The 22595-nt window shown below is 40.0% G+C and overlaps 1 protein-coding gene across 8 annotated transcripts in view; it reads right to left on the minus strand.

Moving 5' to 3' along the window:
* CFAP54 (cilia and flagella associated protein 54) overlaps positions 1–22595 on the minus strand; it is a 208028-nt gene that overhangs the window by 53347 nt on the left and 132086 nt on the right. For 7 of the 8 annotated variants that reach the window (XM_048835513.2, XM_048835512.2, XM_048835511.2 and 4 more), the window contains 9 exons: positions 22179–22388; positions 19542–19608; positions 15703–15885; positions 12375–12461; positions 11384–11506; positions 9697–9750; positions 7803–8019; positions 6635–6726; positions 2918–3087 (listed from right to left, as the gene is read on the minus strand). In XM_048835513.2, coding sequence (XP_048691470.2) covers positions 2918–3087; positions 6635–6726; positions 7803–8019; positions 9697–9750; positions 11384–11506; positions 12375–12461; positions 15703–15885; positions 19542–19608; positions 22179–22388 — 1203 coding nt within the window. Of the gene's footprint in view, positions 1–2917; positions 3088–6634; positions 6727–7802; positions 8020–8152; positions 8259–9696; positions 9751–11383; positions 11507–12374; positions 12462–15702; positions 15886–19541; positions 19609–22178; positions 22389–22595 lie in introns of all 8 variants that reach the window. The other variant, XM_048835514.2, reaches the window with a different exon arrangement.

Below are 22595 nucleotides of genomic sequence, written 5' to 3' on the forward strand. Positions count from 1 at the left end.
TCCAAGGAAACAAAATGAGTATCACTAACTACAACTAGGCTAACTACTAATTATCAAAAACTAGAAATAGGAACAAGTACACTCTAAGAACAGACAGTAAAAAGGAACTGAAGGATGGGCAGGGCAGTTCTGCCTTTTATACCCGCAACTCAGAGCAGGAGGCAGAGGTGTGGCACCCCTCTATTGCTTGGGAAAACTCTCTGGTATTGGTGTGCAAGGCACACACACATCTAGTGTAATGGAGATATGCAAACATTTTAAGATTAAGTACCGTACTTCCTTCCTGACCACTTTGGATCACTGAACCACCCATCTATAAGGCCGACTGAACATCTACCCCGCATTGGAGAGCCCCAAAAGATAATCAGCAAATGCTTGACACACACTGGTACCCCTAACACCGTAAAAAGAGGTTCCAGTCTGAAGCAAATTGTAAGCCAAGAGAGAAACAATACGTAGTTGGATACTGACAAGAGAGTTTCATAAAACTGACATAGCAATCAAAAGGGTAGAGCAGTCATTGCATACTGGTCAATTATTTCTCTTGGGGAAATTTACAGCAGCATTAATCTGCTTGACAGGAACAGTGAACCACAAGGATTACATGAGGAGAAATGTCCATAGGCAGTCTACAAGTTCTCATTTCCGCATCTACACTAAATACCTTATTAACTCTGATACAAAAGCACCAGTCCTGCTGCCTGGACTTCAGGGAAACTTCTGTCTTCTTTTAAATAATCTAAAGAAAATTCAGCTGAAAGATTATATAGTTGTGCTATCTCAATGTCTTCAGTTAATTTGTGAACGTTTGTACAGCATTTTGAAGATGGAGAATGGTAGATAAGTACAATGTATAATTAGTATTAGTCCATGTATTTAAGAGAAAATCTTCTCTTTGGTAGGCTGTGAGTCAAGGCTACATGATGATTCAGCTGGATGACAGACAATTTATTAGAACACCAGAAAGGGGAATTGAAGTTCAGCATGATAATAGTGGGAGAATGGAACGGTAAACTAAAACACGAGTGATTAGCCCATAAAGGGGTGACAAGCTAAGCTTAAATCTCTAGTTAACAGCCCACTGCAATGAAAATACTGTTTACATCAAATAAAAGACCTAGCTAAAGGGAAGAGGTAGACATTATCAAAAACAAAAAATACTGTAATAAAATCATCATTCTTATAAAAATAGATTAATCTATTTTATTTTATACTAAGCAGGTAATAAGCAGGAAAATTTCCCCAAATTAAACATTAATGTGATACGAAGATGATTATACAGAAACTTCTATGAATAATTTGTATCTCTATTGTGCTTGATATTTCTAAAGTACAGGAAAACCTCAATTTTATGAAGGTCTCAAAGGTCACCAGAAATTTTCACAAAATTTGAGGTTTAGAAATTATGGGGAAATCTGAAAGTCATGAAAATACAACAGTATTCTACACAATACTATTAATTCAATTTAAAAATGCAAATATACTTCAGTGCAATTAATATCTAATTCATTTAAATATATTAAAGCTATATTAATACAATTAGAACAGCTCTAAAATCTAGTATTACAATTCAGATCTAACATCAATGAGTAAATCTGACGAATGTTCTCTTAGGCCAGGGACACAAAGGCATTTTAAAATAAACCAATTTCATAAATTCAGAAAAAAAATTTTGCACAAAAAGATGTTCTCTCTATACTAAAATTATACCAAAAATAGGAAGGCATCTGCTAAAATTTCCAGACTCTTATTTTCAGTAAAAACCCCGGGTGTGTTTTTTTTATTCTGCAAAATATTATATCACAAACACTCTATCTGGAGCAACTGATATGTCAAATATTGATGTTTTTTTTAAATGAAATAGACAATAGAATCCTAATGCAATTTGCCATGCACACAAATGACCACACGACATCTTAAGTAGGGGTGGATATAGTCTGGCTTGCTGGGGGAAGGAGTATAGCACTTTATGGGTGCGGGATGAGAGAGAAGCTCAGTAGATGCTGCAAAAGTGAGTGAGTCAGCTTGGCAACGCTGACATGTCCCCCAGGAACTAGAAGGGCTTGGGAATTGATAAAGGGCAAGCCTGGAGGGAGAAGCCTGTTTTCCTCAGACCAGGCTCAGCAGCACCCACCTCCTTCCCATTGGAGGTGGCAAAATGCCAAATTTGGTCAGGACCTGCTGTGGGCTTTGTGCAAATTGCTCCTTTCTAGGGAGTCTGGGAAGGATGTTTTCCCTTACCACAAGATTGGCCAAGGTAGAAAGTGGGGGGGCTTCGCCTTCCCCACAGCAGGCTCAGGGAGAGCTTTGTTATGGTGAATAGGGAAGGAGTTAGGCTATGCTGTCACAACTCATTATATAAGTGTGGGATGGGTGTCCAGTGCAGGTACTCCATAGGGAAGTGACATAGTGACCAGATAAATGGCTTGGTAAAGGACCTTAAAAGAAGATGTTTGTTAAAGGAGTGGAACAGGGGAGGTTCAGGGCTCCTATGACTGGCAAGACAGGGAGCCAACCCCCCTTCCTTATAGCCCACCTTACCCTTCCTTCGGGGGCGGGAGTGGCAAGGTCCCAGCAAGGAGTTGGCTGGGGGGCCTGGATGGAAAAAAAGCAGGGAGGCTTGCAGAAGCCCTCAGGTAGATATTGAAATGATCATGGAGTTACCTGCATTGGACACTTTTATCTGCCGGGTAGTCCCAGACATCTAGTAATAAAGTTGCAGCCTGATTAAAATAATATCAAGTGTCTCCTGTCCTTCTTTTGGTATAGACGGGCAATTATTGTTGTTACTTCCGGTAGCTTTTAACGTTTGAAATTTATGAGTATCTTTGAAAGCAAAGAGGATAGTTGTTTTTTTTGGGGTGGGGGGGGAGTTAATCTTACATTCAGCAAGCTGCAATGTATTCTGGTCATTTACCTGAAAGCAGTTTGATGTCTCTGCTGAGAAATAACTGCAAGCTGAAGCTTGGCCTCAATAACAGTCTCTAATTCTACAGCAGAACAGTGAGAAATCTTCCTGTCATATTCATTCTGTATGTTGGCTACAAGAGAGTTAAGCCTTTCTTCAGCTTCTGTCAATAAAATCCCCTATGAGAAGAACATCACAACATCATGTAATTTCAAGAAATAATACAAATAATAGAAAGACGCTTAAAAAGTTCCCTGTTATTGTCCAGGACTTTCCATACTTTGAAATAGGCCAACATGAATACAAGGCACTATTTCTGTAGGCAAGATTATTTTTTTGATCTGGTTATAAACTCAAAGAACAGGAAGTAGCACTGCATACTTAACTGGCAATATTGTAATTTATGACTCTAAGCACAATACTCTAATTTATTACTCCAAGCACCAGAAGATATAGTACTGTATATCTTAATAAAATATAATTAGAAATTATTCAGTTAAGTATTTTTCATTCTTATCTTTATATCATACAGTTCAGGATTCAGTAATTTTCAATTGTAAATAAAATAATAAAAGAGCAACTGTTCATATTGAAAGAAACCTATTATTATCTAAATATAACCTCGTTATAATTAATGAGTACAGTATATATCCTGAAAGTCCCTGAGTAGTTTGCAGGCCCTCGGATTCACATTAAGTAAAGCTGCAGGAGACCTTGGAAAAACCAGATCAGAAAGAAATTTCACTTTAAACTAAAAACTTGTCAACCTCAGGACTCTAGGAAGAGTTAAGTTAAAAGTCATAGGAACATATCATGCCATCCGTTTTTAAGCAGAACTCCACAATGACCTCAAAAGGGTGCTCTTCTTAAAAATCCATGGTATCATAGGGCTCAAAGGAAACATCAGAAGCGTCAAATCTGTATTATGCCTCTCAAGTGTTTTGTAGTCTCTAAAAGAAGAGCACTCTTCCAACTCATTTAAAAATTATATATGGCATGTTTTCAAGTATGGAGCAGCATAGTATTACTTTCTAGTTGCCAACTAAGCAACATAGGAATTGCCCTACTGCATCAGGCCCAAAGTTCATCTAGACAGTTATTCTGTCTCTGATAGTGGCCAACTGTGTCAGAGGTAGGTGTAAGAACCCTGCAGTGGTCAAATAAGGGATAATTTTTCCTCCCACCTCTGAATACTTAGAGATTGGGATAAACCATGATGCATGAGGTTTAATATCTAAGATAAGCAATAAACAATTAGGTGAGGTAATAAGCAATAGCCTGATTTCCAGGGTAAAGGGTCATAGATAGAGGATGATTAATTTGCCAGGAGAGAACAGGCAACTGACACTAGAATGACTACTTTCTCTCACTATCTATTTCTTTACCTTTTCCATGGATTTGGCGGAATTCATACAGGCAGCAATTAATGCCTATCAAGAGCACCAGTAAGTTTATTCAAAATGTTTTAAATCTTTATTTTTCTTTGTCATATCCCTGGAGCTGTAATTTCTTAAACTACACAACAAAATGAAAATGAAATGCTTCTCTTTTAAAAGCCTTGTCAAAGGTTCTAGAGAATTAATTTCTATTTATCCAGTATATTATCCCATCAAAATAACTCAGATATGTTCTGCAGGGACCACCTCTAAAGGTGAATGGGTACATTAGTTCTCATGTCCAAGTTAGTCCCAAGCCTCTCTGTTGAAACAGAGGGGGCTCCTAGTTGCTAGTCCATGCCAGGCATAGATTAAGGCAGGGGTCCCTGGCCAATTTGGAGGCCCCACAGGAAAAATGGGTGTCCCAGCCCCAGAAGAAGCCCCTACCGGGTCACCCCAAGCCCCAGCAGCAGCCATAGGGGAAGAAGCTCTGAGCCTGGGCACCCAGAGACTGGCTGCAGCCGCGGGACTGAAGCCTCAAGCCTGGGAAGCCCCAAGTCGCAGCTGGAGTGGCTGAGGGTGCAGAAGCTCCAAGCCCAGGCTTCCCCGGCTGGAGTGGCTGGGGGACGGAAGTACCTAGCCCAGGCTTCCCCGACTGCAACTGGCAGGCGCACAAGCCCCCAACCTCGGGGCTTCCTCTGCAGCTCCTATTGGCCGCAAACTGCGGAGGTGGCGCCTGCGGACGGGGCAGTGGACAGAGCTGCCTGGCCACGGCTCCGCATAGGAGCCAGAGGGAGGAAATTCTGCTGCTTTCGGGAGCTGCTTCAAGTAAGTGCCGCCGAAAGCCTGCACCCTTGCCCCACTCCCAGGCTGCAAAACCCTGTCCCAGCCCTGATCCCCCTCCCCGCCTCCAAACCCCTCGGTCCCAGCCAGGAGCACCCTCCTACACCCCAAACTGCTATCCCTAGCCCCACCCGCGTCTGCACCTCCAGTCAGAGCCCTCACACACACCTACATCTCCTGCCCCAGCCCAGAGCCCCCTCTAATACTCCGAACCCCTTAGCCCCAGCCCTGAGCCCCCTCCTGCACCTCATCCTTGGCCCCACATCAGAGCCCACACCCCCACCCTGAGCCCTCACCCGCACACACCCCCCACTGCCTGCCCCAGCCTGGAGCTCCCTCCCGCATCCTGAACCCCTCATTTCTGGCCCCACCCTGGAACCTGCACCCCCAGCCCAGAGCTCATACCTCCTCCCACACCCCCACCCCCTGCCTCAGCCCAGACCCCCCCACCCATACTCCAAACCCCTCAGTCCCAGGCTGGAGCACCCTCCTACCCCCCAAGCCCCTCATCCCCAACCCCACTCCAGAATCTGCACCCCCAGCCAGAGCTGTCACACACCCCCATACCCCAACCTCCTGCCTCAGCCAAGAGCCCACTCCCATACTCCAAACCCCTCGGCTCCACCCCCCCAGCCCCCTCCTGTACCTCAAACCTCTCATCCAGGGCCCCACCACAGAGCCTGCACCCACAGCCAGAGCCCTCACCCCCTCCTACACCCCAGCCCCCTGAGCCAGCCCAGTGAAAATGAGCGAGTGAGTGAGGGTGGGGAGAGCAAGCAACAGAGGGGAGATGGAGTGAGCTGAGGGGCAGGGCCTCAGAGAAGGGGTGAGGCATGGCTTGGCCTCAGAGGAGGAGTGGGGCAGAGGTGGGGCAAGGGTGTTCGGTTTTGTGTGAGTAGAAAGTTGGCAACCCTAGTGAGGGCAGAAGCCCAGAGCCCAGGATGCCCCAGCTGTAGCCACTGGAAGCAGAATCCTCCAGTCCGGCAAGAGTCACTGCGGGAGGAAGCCTCGAGCTTGGTGCCTGGTGCTGTGGCAGAAGCCACTGGGGACGGCGGAGGGGGGGTGGAACGGAATCCTGGAGCCCAGCTCCAGGGCTGCTGCAGCGTAGAAGTGAGGGTGTACCACTCTCATTTCTGCGCTGCCTCTGTAGGTGGGTCTGATCTCCCCACCAAGGGCGGCCATGCAGAGAAGGACAATTCCTGTCCCTCCCTAGCGCGGCCGGAATAGCAGCTAGGAGCCGTGGGTTCCCAGCAGCAGAAGAGATCAGATTTCATGGGGGAGGGCTGATTTCACGGTCCATGACATTTTTCACGGCCATGAAATTGGTAGGACACTACCTATAGCTACTAACAGCTTGGGTCACATTAGAACCAGTGACCTAGAAAGTAGAGACTCTTTAACTCATTTCCAGTTCCCTACATCATCTAGTCCCCACAGTATAATTTCGGCTACATAGGAAATATATCATTTGATGAATAGTGGATTGTTTCCTAAACAACAAAATTACCTTTAGCATAGCCATATTTAATTCGTCTTTACATCTGACCAGCTGTATAATAATGCTGCTTTGTTCCTGGTGTCTTGTAACTTCTGCATTAACTGGCAAATAACATTTGTAAAAGCAAAGGATAGCAGTTAAATTCCAAGAAAGACTTCAACTTATAAAGGAGCAGAGCTGAGCAAATAATTCTCAATAATTTGAAGAATTTATCTTATTTTTCTATTCACTGAATATTCATGAGAAATTCATGACTGTTCTCAAACATATTTCTTATTTACATTTGTTCTACCATCCTGCCAAACTTTTTATACTTCACACATCTCATTTGCAGCTACAGGGCTCTCCGTTTAGAGATTGGGGGATTTTCTGGGGTGGGGGGGGGGAGGATTTGGAAAAACCTCCAATCCCACAAGAGCTAGCCCCATGAAGAAAAGGACTGAGCCTGCAACTGCCAATGAGGAAGAGTAGAGCAGTTAGGCATAGTTTATATATAACAAACTAAATCCAACAATCTTTGGAACAAACAAAGCATGTCTTTCTCCTCATTGTGACCATTTTGTTTGTTCCCATATCTACTTCTCTGTCTTCAACTTTTTATACTGTAAGATCTTGGGGACATGAACTATCTCTTATGTTTGGAGAGGGCCCCAACATATCTTGGGAGATCCCACAATATATATAATTAATAGTAATAAGTGAAGCATTCTGACTATGAAAGGAAAATAAATAGGTGACCACATCATGATCTAAAGAGTATCTTCTGGTGGGTAATTTACTAAAAAGAAAAGGAAGCCAGTCATTCATCTCCCAAGATGAAAAAATGGATACTCATTTGGAAGAAAGTGATCAGGAAATGTTAAAACAGTACAAAGCACAAAAAGCCAGAGGATCCACCAACAATAATGTATCTATAAAAACAAGTAAGAATGAAAGGCAACTCTAAATTAAATTTAAATATGAAATTTTAACTATAAAAATTTGAAAACTTATATGTTTAAACTTTCTAAAATAAAAAATAAACGTTTACATTTTCAGCAAGACATAATATGAATATTCTTTAAAATGCATCAGTATAATGTGTACAGAAATGCTAAAAATGATAAAATTATACATGAAACAAGCTGGAGAATAAAATCAAATGATGATCAGACTTTTTCATGACAATTATAATTACTTTTTATGCTTGACTCCATGATTCTGCTTGGCTTTTTTAAGCTAGTGTTATCCACAGAATAGATTGTTTTAATCACTTTTTCAGGAATGCTATTTATTGTTGCCGAAAGACAAATGATGAAATGCATTTTGGCCAAAGTTAATTTATTCATGATTTGTTGATCACACATTGAAACCACAGCTGGAGGTAGACTCCAATTAAATAAGTCTTCTAGTACCTACAAGCAAAGTAAATAATTTGAATTCATATGCAATTACATGCTAACCACCATATTTGAATTCAATAAAAGAAATGTGTACTCCACTTCTATTAATGACATTCATGAAAATACAAGTAGATATGACTCATACTAGATAATATAATATTTGTCACCATGGAGGAATTGGTGTTTTTCTTCCCATAATGTTTTTCTGCCAAGTGGTCGCATATGGGAGGGCCTGGCAGGTGAGTTTCCCGCTGGAGGAGAAAATCAATGACAGAGTCCGGATATTTTCATAATTTGTTCTATTTACAAAGTATGTATCTGTCCTTGAACAGAGGTAGTCACAAATAGTATACAATTAAACTTCTATATCAGTAATCTCAGCCAAAATCCCAATTCTGCTCCCAGACTTTATTCTTGTTAGAGAGATTAAGGCAGGGAGCAAACTCACATTATTTGTAACCCCCCACAGCAAAAAAAAAACCCCCTGCATCACAAAACTAACAATACTGTGTACTTGCTACACAACTTTGTATTTTTCATTCTACTCTCTGTAAATGCTTCCTTAATTATTACTAATAATAATTATAACTTTTTAGCTCTTCATAAATATTAAATTTTGTATCAAACCTCTGTATATCTATCTATCTTCCTACTGTATTTTCCACTGCATGCATCTGATGAAGCGGGCTTTAGCCCACAAAAGCTTATGCTCAAATAAATTTGTTAGTCTCTAAGGTGCCACAAGTACTCCTCGTTCTTTCTGCTGATACAGACTAACACGGCTACCGCTCCAAAAGCTAGAAGAGGTTCTTAATATAGTACCATGAAGTATATAAATAGCAGAACTAACTAAATCAAATCTCAAGATAGAGCCACAGTGATCCTGTGGAGATTCTTCAGCTTTGGTCATGTCAAATCTCTGTCAGTTTTCTCATTTGGTAAACTGGCAATAATAATACTAACTGAATAATCCAAGAACTTTGCGATTATTGTATGTATTTGATTCCTTTAACCAATTTTAAGTCTCTCTTCTTTTCGCTTATAAATAAACCTTTAGATATTAGATACTAAAGGATTGGCAACAGCATAATTATAGGGTAAGATTTAAGTTATATATTGACCGGGGTGTGTGGCTAGTCCTCTGGAACCAGAAGAGCCCTTTGGTTGATGAAACTGGTTTTAAATAACCACTTATCATTAACTCTAGTGCCTGGGAGTCGAAACAAGGACTGGAATACCTAAGGAGGCTGCAGTTCTGACTTCTTGTTAGCCAGTGTGGTAAGACAGAAATTTACTTCTGTTGCTTGTTTGGTATTTCTCATGGAAGAATAACCACCAGTTTTGCAGTGTGTCTGCCCTATTTCTTAGCAGTTTGTCCTGAATCTGGTATTCTCAGTTGTGACCCACCGAGGAACGGTGAGACTAACTTCTATCCAAAGAGGCCTATTGTGAAATTTAATGTATATGAAGTGCTAAAGAGTGTTATTATTAACATAAAATAATAAATAATAATAAAAGGAAACATTTACAGAGGCATATAATGGACAATACAAAGTTATATAGAAATCACAGGAATAGGTATATTCTCCAGGTCACATAATTCCTATTGACTCTTACAGGTACTATGCAGGTGAATAATCATGCTCTGAACTAACATTTTAGTTCTTGGAGATAAAGTTGTTTTCTTACTTGTAAGTTTGCATTCGTCAGGAGGGGTTTCGATGAGTCGAATTTCTGAAAAGACTGGAATTAAAATATAACAATGAATGATGAATGAGTTGCTGATGCTCTTACAAGGAACTTGGGGGAAACCAGTGTAGTGGTACAGTGTCACATGCTATATTGTCATGTAAGCCTCAGTTCAGAAATGCATTTAATCATATGTTCAAATGCAGTTGACTTCAGTAGGGCTGAGCACACGCTTAAGTGCTGCTCTGAATAATGAAGGTTCCCAGAGGGCCAAAGAAAATATCATTAATGGTACTGGTGTCCTTTAAGGCCCAATCTAGTGGGGGTGCAATATGTTCACTCTCTTTCTGAATCAACACTGGTATCTTACTCTTGCACGACTTTCAGCTTCTTAACCCATGAAGTGTCTCCCTATGGTATTTGTTTGAAAGAAACATTGGAAATTTTAAATAAGATCACCTTTCTGTCTGAACACTTTTCATTTAAGCAATGTTTCATATGAAACCTAAGATTACTACACATTAAAATGGGGGAAAGGAAGATGTTTTTCTCTTTTTTTTTAGATTATTTAATTTACGTTTTTGACATTTTGTATATTTTCAGCTTTTTTGTAATCGATTTTCCTTAGCCCTGATTCTGGTCTCAATAACACTTGTGGAAAGGAAATCAGAATCCAGCCTTTTGTGCATTTGATGTCACTGCCTCTGCAGTCAGTTTCACTGGTTCCCCACAATCAGTCATTTTCCCCTGTTGCCTGTGTTAGCTTTTCACACAAACAGAGGAATAAAACATTTTAAAAAAGAGGACCATGTAATTGTAATGCTACAAAATTTTCAAGGAACTTGGGGCCACATTTGGTATGTAAAAGTAATTTGTACTCATCTTTCCAGAATAACAGTGGCCCTTTTAAAAGGGCTACAAGCTTCTCCTATAGTGAAATGCTAAAAATGGTAACCAAATATTAACAGGAAGAGAGGAAGCTAATGTTAACTGAAGGCAATTAAAGAACTCAAATAGTGAAAAGATACGATTTGTAATGTGTTTGTTTATTTTTAATCTAGCATGGGTGATTCTAATCCTCAAATGACAAACAACAGAACTAATCAGGCTATCAGACCTTTGTTTTGGACACCGAAGTATATACACACACTTACACACACACTTCTTTACATGATATTACAGGAAAGGAATGTTAAAGTTGCAAAATAAAATGTTTCAAGATCAGGAGATGCCCAAGTGCATACATCCTTAACTCTGTCCCTTTGTGCATATGCATTATAAGAAAGGGTGAAATCCTAGCATCACTAAAGTCAATGGGAATTTTGCCATAGACTGAAATAAGGCTAGGATTTCACCCATAGTCTTAAACTACATGGTCACATACTACTTTTCCCTGCAAGACGCCTGCCTTACTCATTGTATAGGCTGGACGGAACTCAGTGAACAAGGAAGGTATTCAAACTTTATTTTTGTCTTCACTGTTCAATGACCGGTTCTCTTCCTCATTCAGTGCACGATACCTAAACTGCTTATTGCGTGATGCTGGAGTACTAGTAATTTCAGGAACTAGTAATGGCTCTACTGCTTGTAAAGGTTTTTGATCATTATAATTCAATGAAGGAGAACCAAGTGTTATAGTTTCGTGGCATATGAGGGTACAAATATAATTCAAGCATGCATATTTTACCATCATTTTCCCAATAAGTCTGTAGCCCGCAGGTACTTTCCAGGGAATTTTTTTGCCATGATTGAGCAGACACAGTTCATGGAAAGCCTCCGCAAAAAATCCTAAGTCTGTAAGTACTTTAATCTGAAAGAAAAAAGAAACTGAGATTTAGTTTTAGTGTCTTTTCTTAGTCATTCCATTTACTTACAATAAAATATATTAAAAAGGGAAATCGTCAAGTAATTTTGACCCAAATTTTGACCACTGGATACAATTTAATGGAGAATGTTCGTTGCTAGACAGCAATCCTGTATGTCTTGTACTGAATAAATGAACCCAAAAGCTGAAGATTTCATGTAACAACAATAAAACAAACAACCTTTCTCCAAAACTGAAAAAAAAAAACAAAAAAAACCGTTCTCCATAATCCTCATCATTTCCTTGAGTCATCCAAACTCTAGAATAGTTAAGCTTTCACTTACAAGTTATGTTATTTTAAAAAATGCACTCACACTAAGATTTAAAGAACTTTAGCAGGAGTACAAATGAAGTGACAAAACTATTCCAAAAGTTATGACAAAGTTCTTGATGACGTTACTGGTGTTGACAGTGAGTAAGGAAGTGAATAAGGACAGCCACACCACGTACACGTAACTTTAAAAAAAATTAAAAAGAGCAGGAGAGGGGAAAATCAATGTTTGCCAAAGAAAAAGGCCAGACTCAGAAGGGAATATGTTATGTTCATATTTTTGACAATTGTAGGAGTCTTGATTAGTAAAGACAGTAATAAAAATAAGTGATTTCAATCACAAAGGACTCTCAGTCCATCAAGATGCTCATTGAGAGAAAAATATTGAACAAGAATTCAAGTATAAAATATTTCTTTTACAGTTCATGGCACAATGTTATATACCAAGGAACAGTAAATCAATTACATTTAGTAATAAAGTTAAATGAAATGTTTATTTCAAAATGGAATACGCTGTAGCAGCTAGAAGGTTTATTACATTACCTTGAGGATTCTTCCTTCAATACATTTAACCGGGTCCCGACAAATTTCAGAAACAAAGTATTGGTACAATGTGAACAATGGCAAAACCTGCAGAAAAAAATGTTAGGTGGTCTAGACATAAAAGCCAGAAAGTCTGCCAATACAAAAATACAGTACTGCGAAGACTGTACATTAAAGAAAACACAGGAAAGTAGCCTAAGTTACAGTGGTAATCCTTCCACTGCCATCCTGGCTTGACATCTTCTTCAGAACCGCTTCTCTTGTGTTCTGTGAAGAATGGATACTTTACAAAATTCTGTAAATGGCTAAAGCCAATCCTACTATTCTTAGAGCACTATCTTTCATCTGATCAATACAACAGACTTTAAAGTTTCCTCAAAATTATCCTCTTAGCTCAGGCGTGTTTGATGTACCATAGGAGAGTACATCTACTTGAAAGAATTTAGTACACAGGGTTGCTCAAATAGTCTGCACTCGACAAAAATTTTCTAAAACAATAACTAAAAGGATAAAAGTATACCTATGACATTATAAAATATTAAACACCTAGTCAAATATAATAATGTTCTAATTTAAACTATTTAGATTATAATACAAATTGAATCCTGACAAGGCTCAGTTGAGTTGAATCTGCTTATCCAACAGTGAATTTGTCTCTTGATCTAAATTATTTTTATTAGACAAAGTTAATAAAAGGTAAATGCTCGATCCTATAATCTTTACTTATGTGATTAATATTTAACTATCCAAACAGTCCCATTAATTTCAATTCAACTTCTGATCTAAGGGTAACTCACACAAAAAAGTATAATGTACTAGGACCCAGTCCTGCAATCATAAATAAACATTGTTCACTATTTTAAAGATTAAAATATACTCAGGTTAAAAATCATATTTGGATTAACATTGAAAGAACTTTTGTAATCTGATTTACTGTTCACCACTTATACTGTTTGTTTTCTTTTTAATTTTCTTTCAGGGTGGATAATGAAAACAAGCTAGGCAGTGTTACTTTGGTTTATAGTTATTTTCTTGTCAATATCACTTTACGGTTCTCATGAACTAGTTTAATAGTTCTGTGTCTGAATTACAAAGTCCTCAAGGGAATCTTAGTCTCTTCTTAAAATGTTTTCTCTGCAAATTTAAAGTATTTCTGAAAAAATATATTCTGTAAAATATTATTTTATCAAACCAAAATCTGGAGCCAAATTTGACCTCACTTTAAGTGTGCTTTAATGGTGTCCGTTGTCTAAAACAGTCCCACAACTGATTACACTGTACAATAGAGTGGAAATGTAGCTCTTGACCTGCTGGTACTGCTATTGCAGTGCCTCTTATCCATGGCCTACTAGCTACTCTACCTGATACAGGAGCAATGTGTCTATAAATGTGCAGAAAGAGGTGCGTGATTAGCAATCTGCTCTCTGAGATAGATAAGCAGGTGAGAGTATGTGTTTCATTAAAGTAGGAGAGAAAGAGGCAATCTGTATAGAATAAAATTAACCTGGGGGCTAGGAGGGGACAGAATTAAAGTGGGAAATGGGAAAGAACTTGGTGGAGGGCAGGGGTACAGACGAGAGCCTTGCAGCAGGACCTGCTGCCATAACAGTGGAAGCAGGTAAAATGTACTTTGTTACAGGTGCAATTGGGTGGGCAAAAAAAAGAGACTGGTAGTTTGCAGGAAAACACCAGTCAGTTTGTCATAAATAGAATTTCAGCAAAGTAAAGCAAGTTTTTCTTTTTTTTTTAAATAAAGGTTTCAATACTTAAATTTAAGCGAGGGATCAAAAGAAATTTGCTGTCTATTATAACAGGAGTTAAAATATTTTTACATTGTTTAAACAAGATTTGTTTTATTCTTTTAGTGATAAAAATTGTGTCTGAATTCCATTTGTATATATATTATCCAACTTTAAAAAAAAATAGCATAGGAGAATCTGTCTTTCTTGTGGGATTTGCGGGATCTAAGGTTTTTGTGGGTGAGAATGGGATAAAAACGCAAGAAACAATGCGGGAGCGGGTGGGAGTGGTATTGCAGGGCAGGACGAAAGCAGGATTAAAGAAACAGTCACTCGCAGGGCTCTAGTAAAGATAATCAATTAGGGAGGGAAGTGGTGAAGACAGATCTTTAAGAGAAGGAAGAGAAAATGAGAGTGAGGAAAATAAAACTAAAATAACTTGCTGAATCTATAATTAAAGTTCTCTAATGTGCTTTGAATATATTGCATCTACACTCACTTTTGAAGTAGAGCGGTTCTTGAAATCACATATATTATGTGTTTTCCTCCGAAGTGCTTAGGAACACAATGCATTTTTGGCTTCCTGTCATGTACAAGTGCCCTATCTATGCTAACCAATTGTAATCCACTGACAACCTGGACACACTGTGAGTGGTAGAAAAGCCAGCAGCTGCATCTACTTAGGAAGACACAGCATAAGCACAGTGGTTGTTTAGCTCTGCAGCGAATTCCATTTGTAAACTGGATAAAATCCTAGTTTATCTCTGCATCTGGCTTTATGTGAAAAGCACTTCTATGCCTGAGCTTAGCTCTACTCCTTGACTACTACTGACACTTTCAAGGAGGGAGGAAATAAATGAGAGAAAGAGAGAGACCATTACAATATTCCACCAACATGGCATGAAATAATAAATCAGTATTGCTGACCTTACACACGCAAAATGTACAGACCCTAAGGCAGTCATTCTCAAACTTATTTGATCATGCCCCCCTTCTTTGTGTCTGTAATAGTTTATGCACTCCCTGCCCCAGGCACCTGGCCAGCAGCTGCCGCGCTCTGGCCACACAGCTCTGAAGTCAAAGCAGATAGCAGTGGCTGCTGGCCAGGTGCCCACCTCTGAAGGCAGCACCACCACCAGCAGCATAGCAGAAGTATGGGTGGCATGGTATGGTATTGCCACCCTTACTTCTCTGCTGTTGCTGGTGGTGACACTGCCTTCAGAGCTGGGCCCTCGGCCAGCAGCTGCCACTCTCTGGCTGCCCAGCTCTCAATGTGTGCAGTAAGATTTTTTCCCCTAAAGCTTCTCATGCCCCCCACCCCCAGAATACATTCTATGATATCCCTGGAGGCATCCCCCTCCTCGGGGCACACACACACCCCGGTTTGAGAATCTCTGCCCCAAGGAATTAAAAAATACAAAACTCTGTGCCATGACCCTGTTGCAACAGTCCCCAGACCACCAGCCAACAAAGATAACAAAGGCTCTCTCCAAAACATGCAGGGTACCCACAACAGATTAAGCATAACAATTTTCTATTAAATATGATGACTTACAATTCATTTATATATGTTTTTCAATAGTACTTACTATTAGATTTTGCTTTGCACAATGCAATTCAAATATAAGGAAACTCAGACTTGCAACTACAGTGGAGACATCAGCTCTGTAGCGATCAGAGAACAAATCAATGCCAGGAATAAGTTTGTGTATTTCGTATTGTGCAAAGTCACAATCAGCTGTGGGATGTGGAATAGAGACTCTAAACAGTGTCTGAAAATAATAAAAATGATATATTTGTAAGTATATATGCAGCTGTGAAGCATAAAAAAGGATGAACAATTCCCAAAGCTCAAAATGAAATTCAGTCAACTTCTATATTTCACCTGGTTCCAAATAAAACCATGAAAATTGTAGAGGAATGATTAACGTTTTCATGTCTGAACCTTGATCGAGTAAGAGATCCGGCTGTAGATGGATAGAAGAGAGCATCAGATGACACTGAGCAAAGCACAGAAGGAGATCTAGGTCCAGAAAAGCCACAAACAATGTCTATTTGTCTGGATAGGTAAATTATATTCAAAGGTAAATTAAATTCAAAATTACTGCTAATTTGTTTTCAGTGGCTTTCTCTGTGTTGGTCCTCTTGGTCTGATAGGCAGGATGACTATCATCATCAACCAGTATTTTCCTGCTCTCTAATTCTATCCTTTCCTCCTTCAGAATTTTCTGGGAACCTATGCAGTCCCTGAGCAGATTTATAACAACCAGTTGTGTGGCAAAGGGAGAGGTGCTGGTAGTCTTAGTTATTTGTTGACTCAGGACTTGGAGGGAAGTCTGCAACAAACAAACTAAAACAAAACACACCCACACCCACATCCATCCCAATAAACAAAATTACCACAAAAGAAGCCTCAGCAAATATGCCACTTCCTGCTAAGAAACCTTCCTAATGGGGTTTAGGGCTCAGCTTTCCGAGTCAGAGCACATCAAAACAAAACTTTAGATAGAGTGGAAGAAGCAGAATAGTAAATCTCCAGAGAGGCTCTTGAAAATGTGTCAGGTAACCCCTAGGAGAAAAGTATAAAGCCTCCTGATAGCATACAGCAGGGCTGGCCAACCTGAGCCTGAGAAGGAGCCAGAATTTACCAATGTACATTGCCAAAGAGCCACAGTAATACATCAGCAGTACCCCATCAGCTCCCCACCGCTCCAGCCCCCAGCGCCAGCAGCCCTGCCAGTCAGCTCCTCCCACCTACCATAATAATCTGTTTCGCATGAGTGGGAAGCTGGAGGGGGGGAAGGGAGAGGAGCAATGAGCTCATGGCAGGCTCGGGGGGAAGGGGCAGGAGCCTTGGGGGAAGGGGTTGAGTGGGGGCAGGGCCTGGGGCAGAGCAGGGAGTTGAGCAATGAGCACCCACTGGCACACTGGAAAGTTAATGTCTGTAGCTCCAGCCCCAGAGTCAGCGCCTGTGCAAGGAGCCACATATTAACCTCTAAAGAGCCGCATGTGGCTCCGGAGCCACAGGTTGGCCACCCCTGGCATACAGGAAGGAATTAATGACTCATTCAAGCACTTCAGGAGCCAGGGAAAACAAGGAGGAAGGGCTTGTTGAGATTCCTCACCTCATGGAAGTCTTAAAGCATCTCTTTATGGAGAGTATCTTCCCCCACAGAAGGGCTTCTCTCTCTTTTGCACAAGCTTAGCAGGCTGGTTTGGTCTTTTACAGCCTGTGACTCCACCAACTTCCTGCTGCTTCTGGAAGAGTCACTACCACCTTTACGCAAGCTAAGGGGCTGGTTTTGTCCGTCACAGCTCAGGACACTGCTTCAGCCACCTCCTTGTTTCACTGAGGTAGGTGAGATTTCTTTCATTGAAAGCAGAAACAACAATAGCCGTCCCAAGGTAAAAATGCTACTGTAAGAGGCAGAACCAATGGGAGGTATTTTCCCTTTTTTCTATTATGGTCTTCTTTGGTCACAAGAGAAATGGCTACTATTTGAAGACATGAACCCTGCCCTCCTGTGCCTGCTGAGTGAGGAAGGAGTCAAAGTGAAAAAGCTGAAGAGAGAGCCCTAGAGAGTGGGAACATCCTGGATAATGATGGCCGGCATCCTGCCTGCCAGCGTCTTTGCTATGCTAGACCAAGCCACAGAATAGTACTGTTTTTGACATATGGACAGTAAGTTTAAATAGGGAAAATGTGTTTTCTTTGAGTTGTTTACTAAAGTTGATCCATCTTAAATGGATTTTAAGGGGCAAAACTTGTAGAAGGGCGAGTATTGTACAAGATAAGAATGTTGTCTCTGAAATTGAAAATTCCTCCTATACAGAGTCTATGACATCACAGTTAGCACTCATGGCCTAGAGACTTGCCGTGTCTACACTGCCACTTATGTCGGCAAAAGCTATGTCGCTCAGGGATGTGAAAAAACACACCCTTGAGAGACATACATTTCACCGGCATAAGTGGTAAACGTGCCCAGTGCCATGTGGGTGGAAGAGCCTCTCCTGCCAATATAGCCACTGCCACTCACGGAGGTGGTTCTATTATGTCGATGGGAGAGCTCTCTCCCATCGGCATAGAACATCTACATGAGTGATCTTACAGTGGCGCCGCTGCATCAGTACAGCTGTGCCACTGTAAGCTCCCTAGTGCAGGCATGGCCTTACTGTTTATATATTCATGCAGCAATGTGAAACACAAAATAGCTAGCATAAACCTGGGACAATAACTAGATTAAAGACTATACCAGAAAGAGGAAACAAAGTTATAAAACAACCTTCCAAACCAAACAAGTTATGGGACTTTATCCTTGTTAGGTACCATGGCAGTGGACTGATCATATTTTGCAGCACACTCCCATCAAGCTACAGCCATCTGAATGAACTAGGACAGATCCTACTCCAGTCATGCACAAGTATTTCCAATGGGACAATACTGCGATGATTGGCTGATACTATTGCTCTCTGATTCGTGGAATCAACATTTTTCACCTTTGTATCACAGACGGTATAGCGCTAATAGATAATTGAAATGCTTTTGCTCAAATGTTAGGATTTAGGTTCTATTCTTGGTGAAGTTAACAGGGCTTCAATCTGGATGGGTTCTATCCTCGTGGATCAGGCTGCAGCATAAGGATCCTAGGATGATGCATGTGATTAAAATAATACTACGAATTTTCTATTCTCCATTTTTTTGGATGAAGCTGATTAAGTTCCTGAGGCTGCATTGGTAACTATTAGCATAGACCCCTTGTGCGTATGAGAAATCCAGTTGACAGGATATTTGTGATCCCTCTTTCAGGATCCCTGTTTTTAGTAAGATAATCTCCATTCCCAGAGTATACAGAAACATCTTTACTCCTAACTTTGTTTCCAAAAGATTGCATTCTTAATTTAAAGATCTTACTTTCTTTCTAAGTGAAATTTTTATTCATTTGAATGCTCTGCCATACCTTTTAGAGGAAACTTCTAACAGCTGAAAATTTAGCATGAATAGTCAATATTTTGCATTACCAAAAGAAACATTCTTCAGTGAATTTTTTAAAAAGTTTCTATACTCCCGGTTACCTAGTTAAAAATGTATGACAATCTATGAAGACTCTGTAGAGATCTGTGACAGGAAGCACCCTGCTGATATTGATAGTATCTACTTCAAGAGGAAAAAAGATCTATTTGACTGGCAAATGTTTTAGCCATCTTCACATTACAATATTTTATTTCTTCTCTGGGAGACTAACTTCTTATTGAAATGATAATTTTTGAGACTAAAATACATGTGCATAAGTTGGTATCTACCTTCAATCTTGACTCTACATAATTTGATATGGGAATATTTTTATATCATTGGCCATTTATTGAGTTTTATACCTTGAAAACAATATGCCAACTATTGAATAAATTCTAAATGAAAATATATCCTTACCTTAAAGAGTATAGCAGAGAAAATGCAGCATTTAGTTCTTAGTCTCACATTTGATGTCAATATATACCTGAGTAAGTATAACATATAGGTAAGACATTTGAATGTGTTCATTAATTTATGTTAATTAACAAAGCTTTTTTTCCTACTATAATAATTATTAATAATGACCTCTATCAGTTTTTCAGATTTGAAAATGTTATGTCACATGGCTTAATGAACTACTGGAAGGTTCTCAATATTATGGTCATGAGGGCAGTGTAAGAACCTATATAGAAAAAAGAAATAAATAGATATGTGGCTATATCCTCCCTCATAATACCTCACCAGAGATTTCATGATGATTGGCCACTATGGTGTGTATAATATGTGCAAAGTGCTTTAATCTTTTGCATGTTATGGGGCAAAATCCTTACCTCTGCTCCAGTCCCATTACTTTGGGTAAGAGGGCCAGAGCAGCACAAAGGGGCTCTAAAAGCCCTGGAAATTGATGGAGAAGGATTCCCTCAGTGCAGGAATTGAGGAAGAAAGCTGTAAGGCTGCTTTCCCAGGGCTCCCTCACAAGCCCTAGCTGTGACAGATCTGGCAATTTCCTGCAACATCCTTGGGAGACCTAACTGAATTAAATGTAAGTATCTTTGGGGTTCATTGTATTAAATAAATGGGTTATGTATAATTATGGGCCAGTGTTGTATGTAACCTCCACTGTGGGGATATGTTTACATATGTGAGACCTGGAGGATCAAAGGACTATATTGAACAATGTGCCAGATAACAATGGACTTGTGGAACAAAAAGTGTTAAGTGGTTTTCCTGGGGAATATCTAGGGGGAGGTAAATATAAATTCCACATCTCTGGGGAATGCAAAAACCCAGCCTTTTGAAAATATGGCCTGAGGAGGGGTCACTGTCTGCTGATCACTTACTACATGAGACCAAGATCAAAGGCCCGTGCTGTAGAAAAGAAAAGGCTGAACTATTCCTGGTTGTTCTGGTTCTGAATCTGATACAGTCGTGAACTTAAAAAGAAAAGGAGTACTTGTGGCACCTTAGAGACTAACAAATTTATTTGAGCATAAGCTTTTGTGAGCTACAGCTCTCTTCATCGGATGCATTCAGTGGAAAATACTGTATTTTATATTTTATTTTCAAGTACTCCTTTTCTTTTTGCGAATACAGACTAATATGGCTGCTACTCTGAAACCAGTAATGAACTTGTAACCACAGGGAAAACCTAGTTGTGAGTTTTGATGGAGTGACACTTATCAGAGCCAGAGACTGGAGTTGGGGTGACCTCTTGAAAGCTTTTTAGCATGCATGTAGATTCTTTTATTATTTTAATATGTTTTCTCAGTAATGCTCTTACCTTCAGAATAAATGTACTTGCTTATAAAGAGCTATACTATAATTCATAGCTGTGGGCCATTAGGCTGTCCATAGCCTTTGAAGAGAAAGCAAATAGGAGATGGTACCCTGTTTAGGCAGTCTGGCTTGCTGGGAATATCAGTGTAGGCAGGGAACTGCACAGCCTGGAAAAATCCTGGTCAGGAGGCAGACAGACAGGGGTTACTACCCAAAAAAGGTGACGGCTGAGGAGATGGGTACCCTTGGTGGACCACGGAGGGGGAATACAGGTGCATTTGCCCCGAACTGTGACACTCACATGGGGTGGAAGTGTACTGGGAGTGCGGCCATAGTGCTGCAGAGATTCTGGGTGCACTGTGGGACAGGCTGCTGCTTAAGTTACACCTGGGGCTGCAGAGCAGCTCAGGATCAGTGGCCACAAAAGGTAGTTTAAGCCACCTATGCCCCCACCCCTTTTTTCCCCCCTTGGCTGCTAATTCTGTGCCATGCCTCTTAGAAGCACAAAACAGAATCTTAACTATGGTCTTTTAACAGTATGCATACGATAGCTTGGCTGATATAGTTATTTGTGGTAGTCCGGCATACAACAGATAAAACTTCATCTGACCTAAGACTAATCAAAAAAATACAATTTTTCCGCATTAAATTTGCCCTGATATATTAATATTCATTAAGAGCACTAACTTGAGAATTTTGATGTTTCTATTGAAAATTAATAAGGATGTAAAGTCCTTTTGGCTACAATTTGTCAATCATTTATTAGATTTTTATGTTTTATACATATATTATTATTCTATTCCTATGATCCCTCCCTGTGCCATGCAGCTGCAGTTAAGATCAGAGGGCAGTGCTTGAGAGAGGGGGCTGTCCGCAGAGTGTTCTCAAAGAGGGCCACTTCCCTTTAGAATACTCTCCACGTGCTGATCTAAAATAGCTTAAATCTGTTAACCTTCTGGGCATGCTACAAAGTTCAAGTGCTTGAGTGGGAACTGGAAGAAGACTGAGGAAGCTGGGGGATTAATTTTTGTTTTAAGGAAAAACTGTGATGCAGTGTGGGAATTTACAGTTATACTGTATTGGGCATGCTCACTGTTAATTAGCAAGGGACATGGTCAGGGTAATAGCAGAAGTACAGCTGCTTTGACTGATTTTGTTTTATAACTCCTCTTTAATGTGTTTTTAAATTTATGTTGGGGCACTCAAGGCCTTAGATGGGCATTTGTTGGTGTGGAGTTCTAAAATCTAAAGAAATACATTAAAAAATAAAATACTTACTGAGCTATCTTAGCCACTAAAACTGCTGCATGCAAGCACCCCCAAATTCCAGCTTGATAAATACATTTCTCACTAAAATGTTTAGAACTTCCATCCGTAAAGTCGTCAGTAACATTTTTTGAAAAGCCATCTAACTCTTGCCAGTTGTTAAGTACATCAGCTATGTTAAGTGTTTCATCAAGGGCTTGACACCAGTATTTAAAAGCAGCTCTGTAACATAAAAAAATGTATCCATCATATTGCTGACATCTTCTGTAGCAGAAGAAGAGTTTTATTCTGCTTTCTATCAGCTACAAATAATTGTTATTCAGACAGAAAATTGGAATCTAGTTTGTAAGACACAAAAAATATAATTTTTGATCAACTCATAAGTTGATCAATATTTTACTAAGATCAAATAGCTGTACGGTAAATGAC

Source organism: Caretta caretta, chromosome 1 (assembly GCF_965140235.1).
Source record: "Caretta caretta isolate rCarCar2 chromosome 1, rCarCar1.hap1, whole genome shotgun sequence".
NCBI classification, from domain to species: Eukaryota; Metazoa; Chordata; order Testudines; family Cheloniidae; genus Caretta; species Caretta caretta.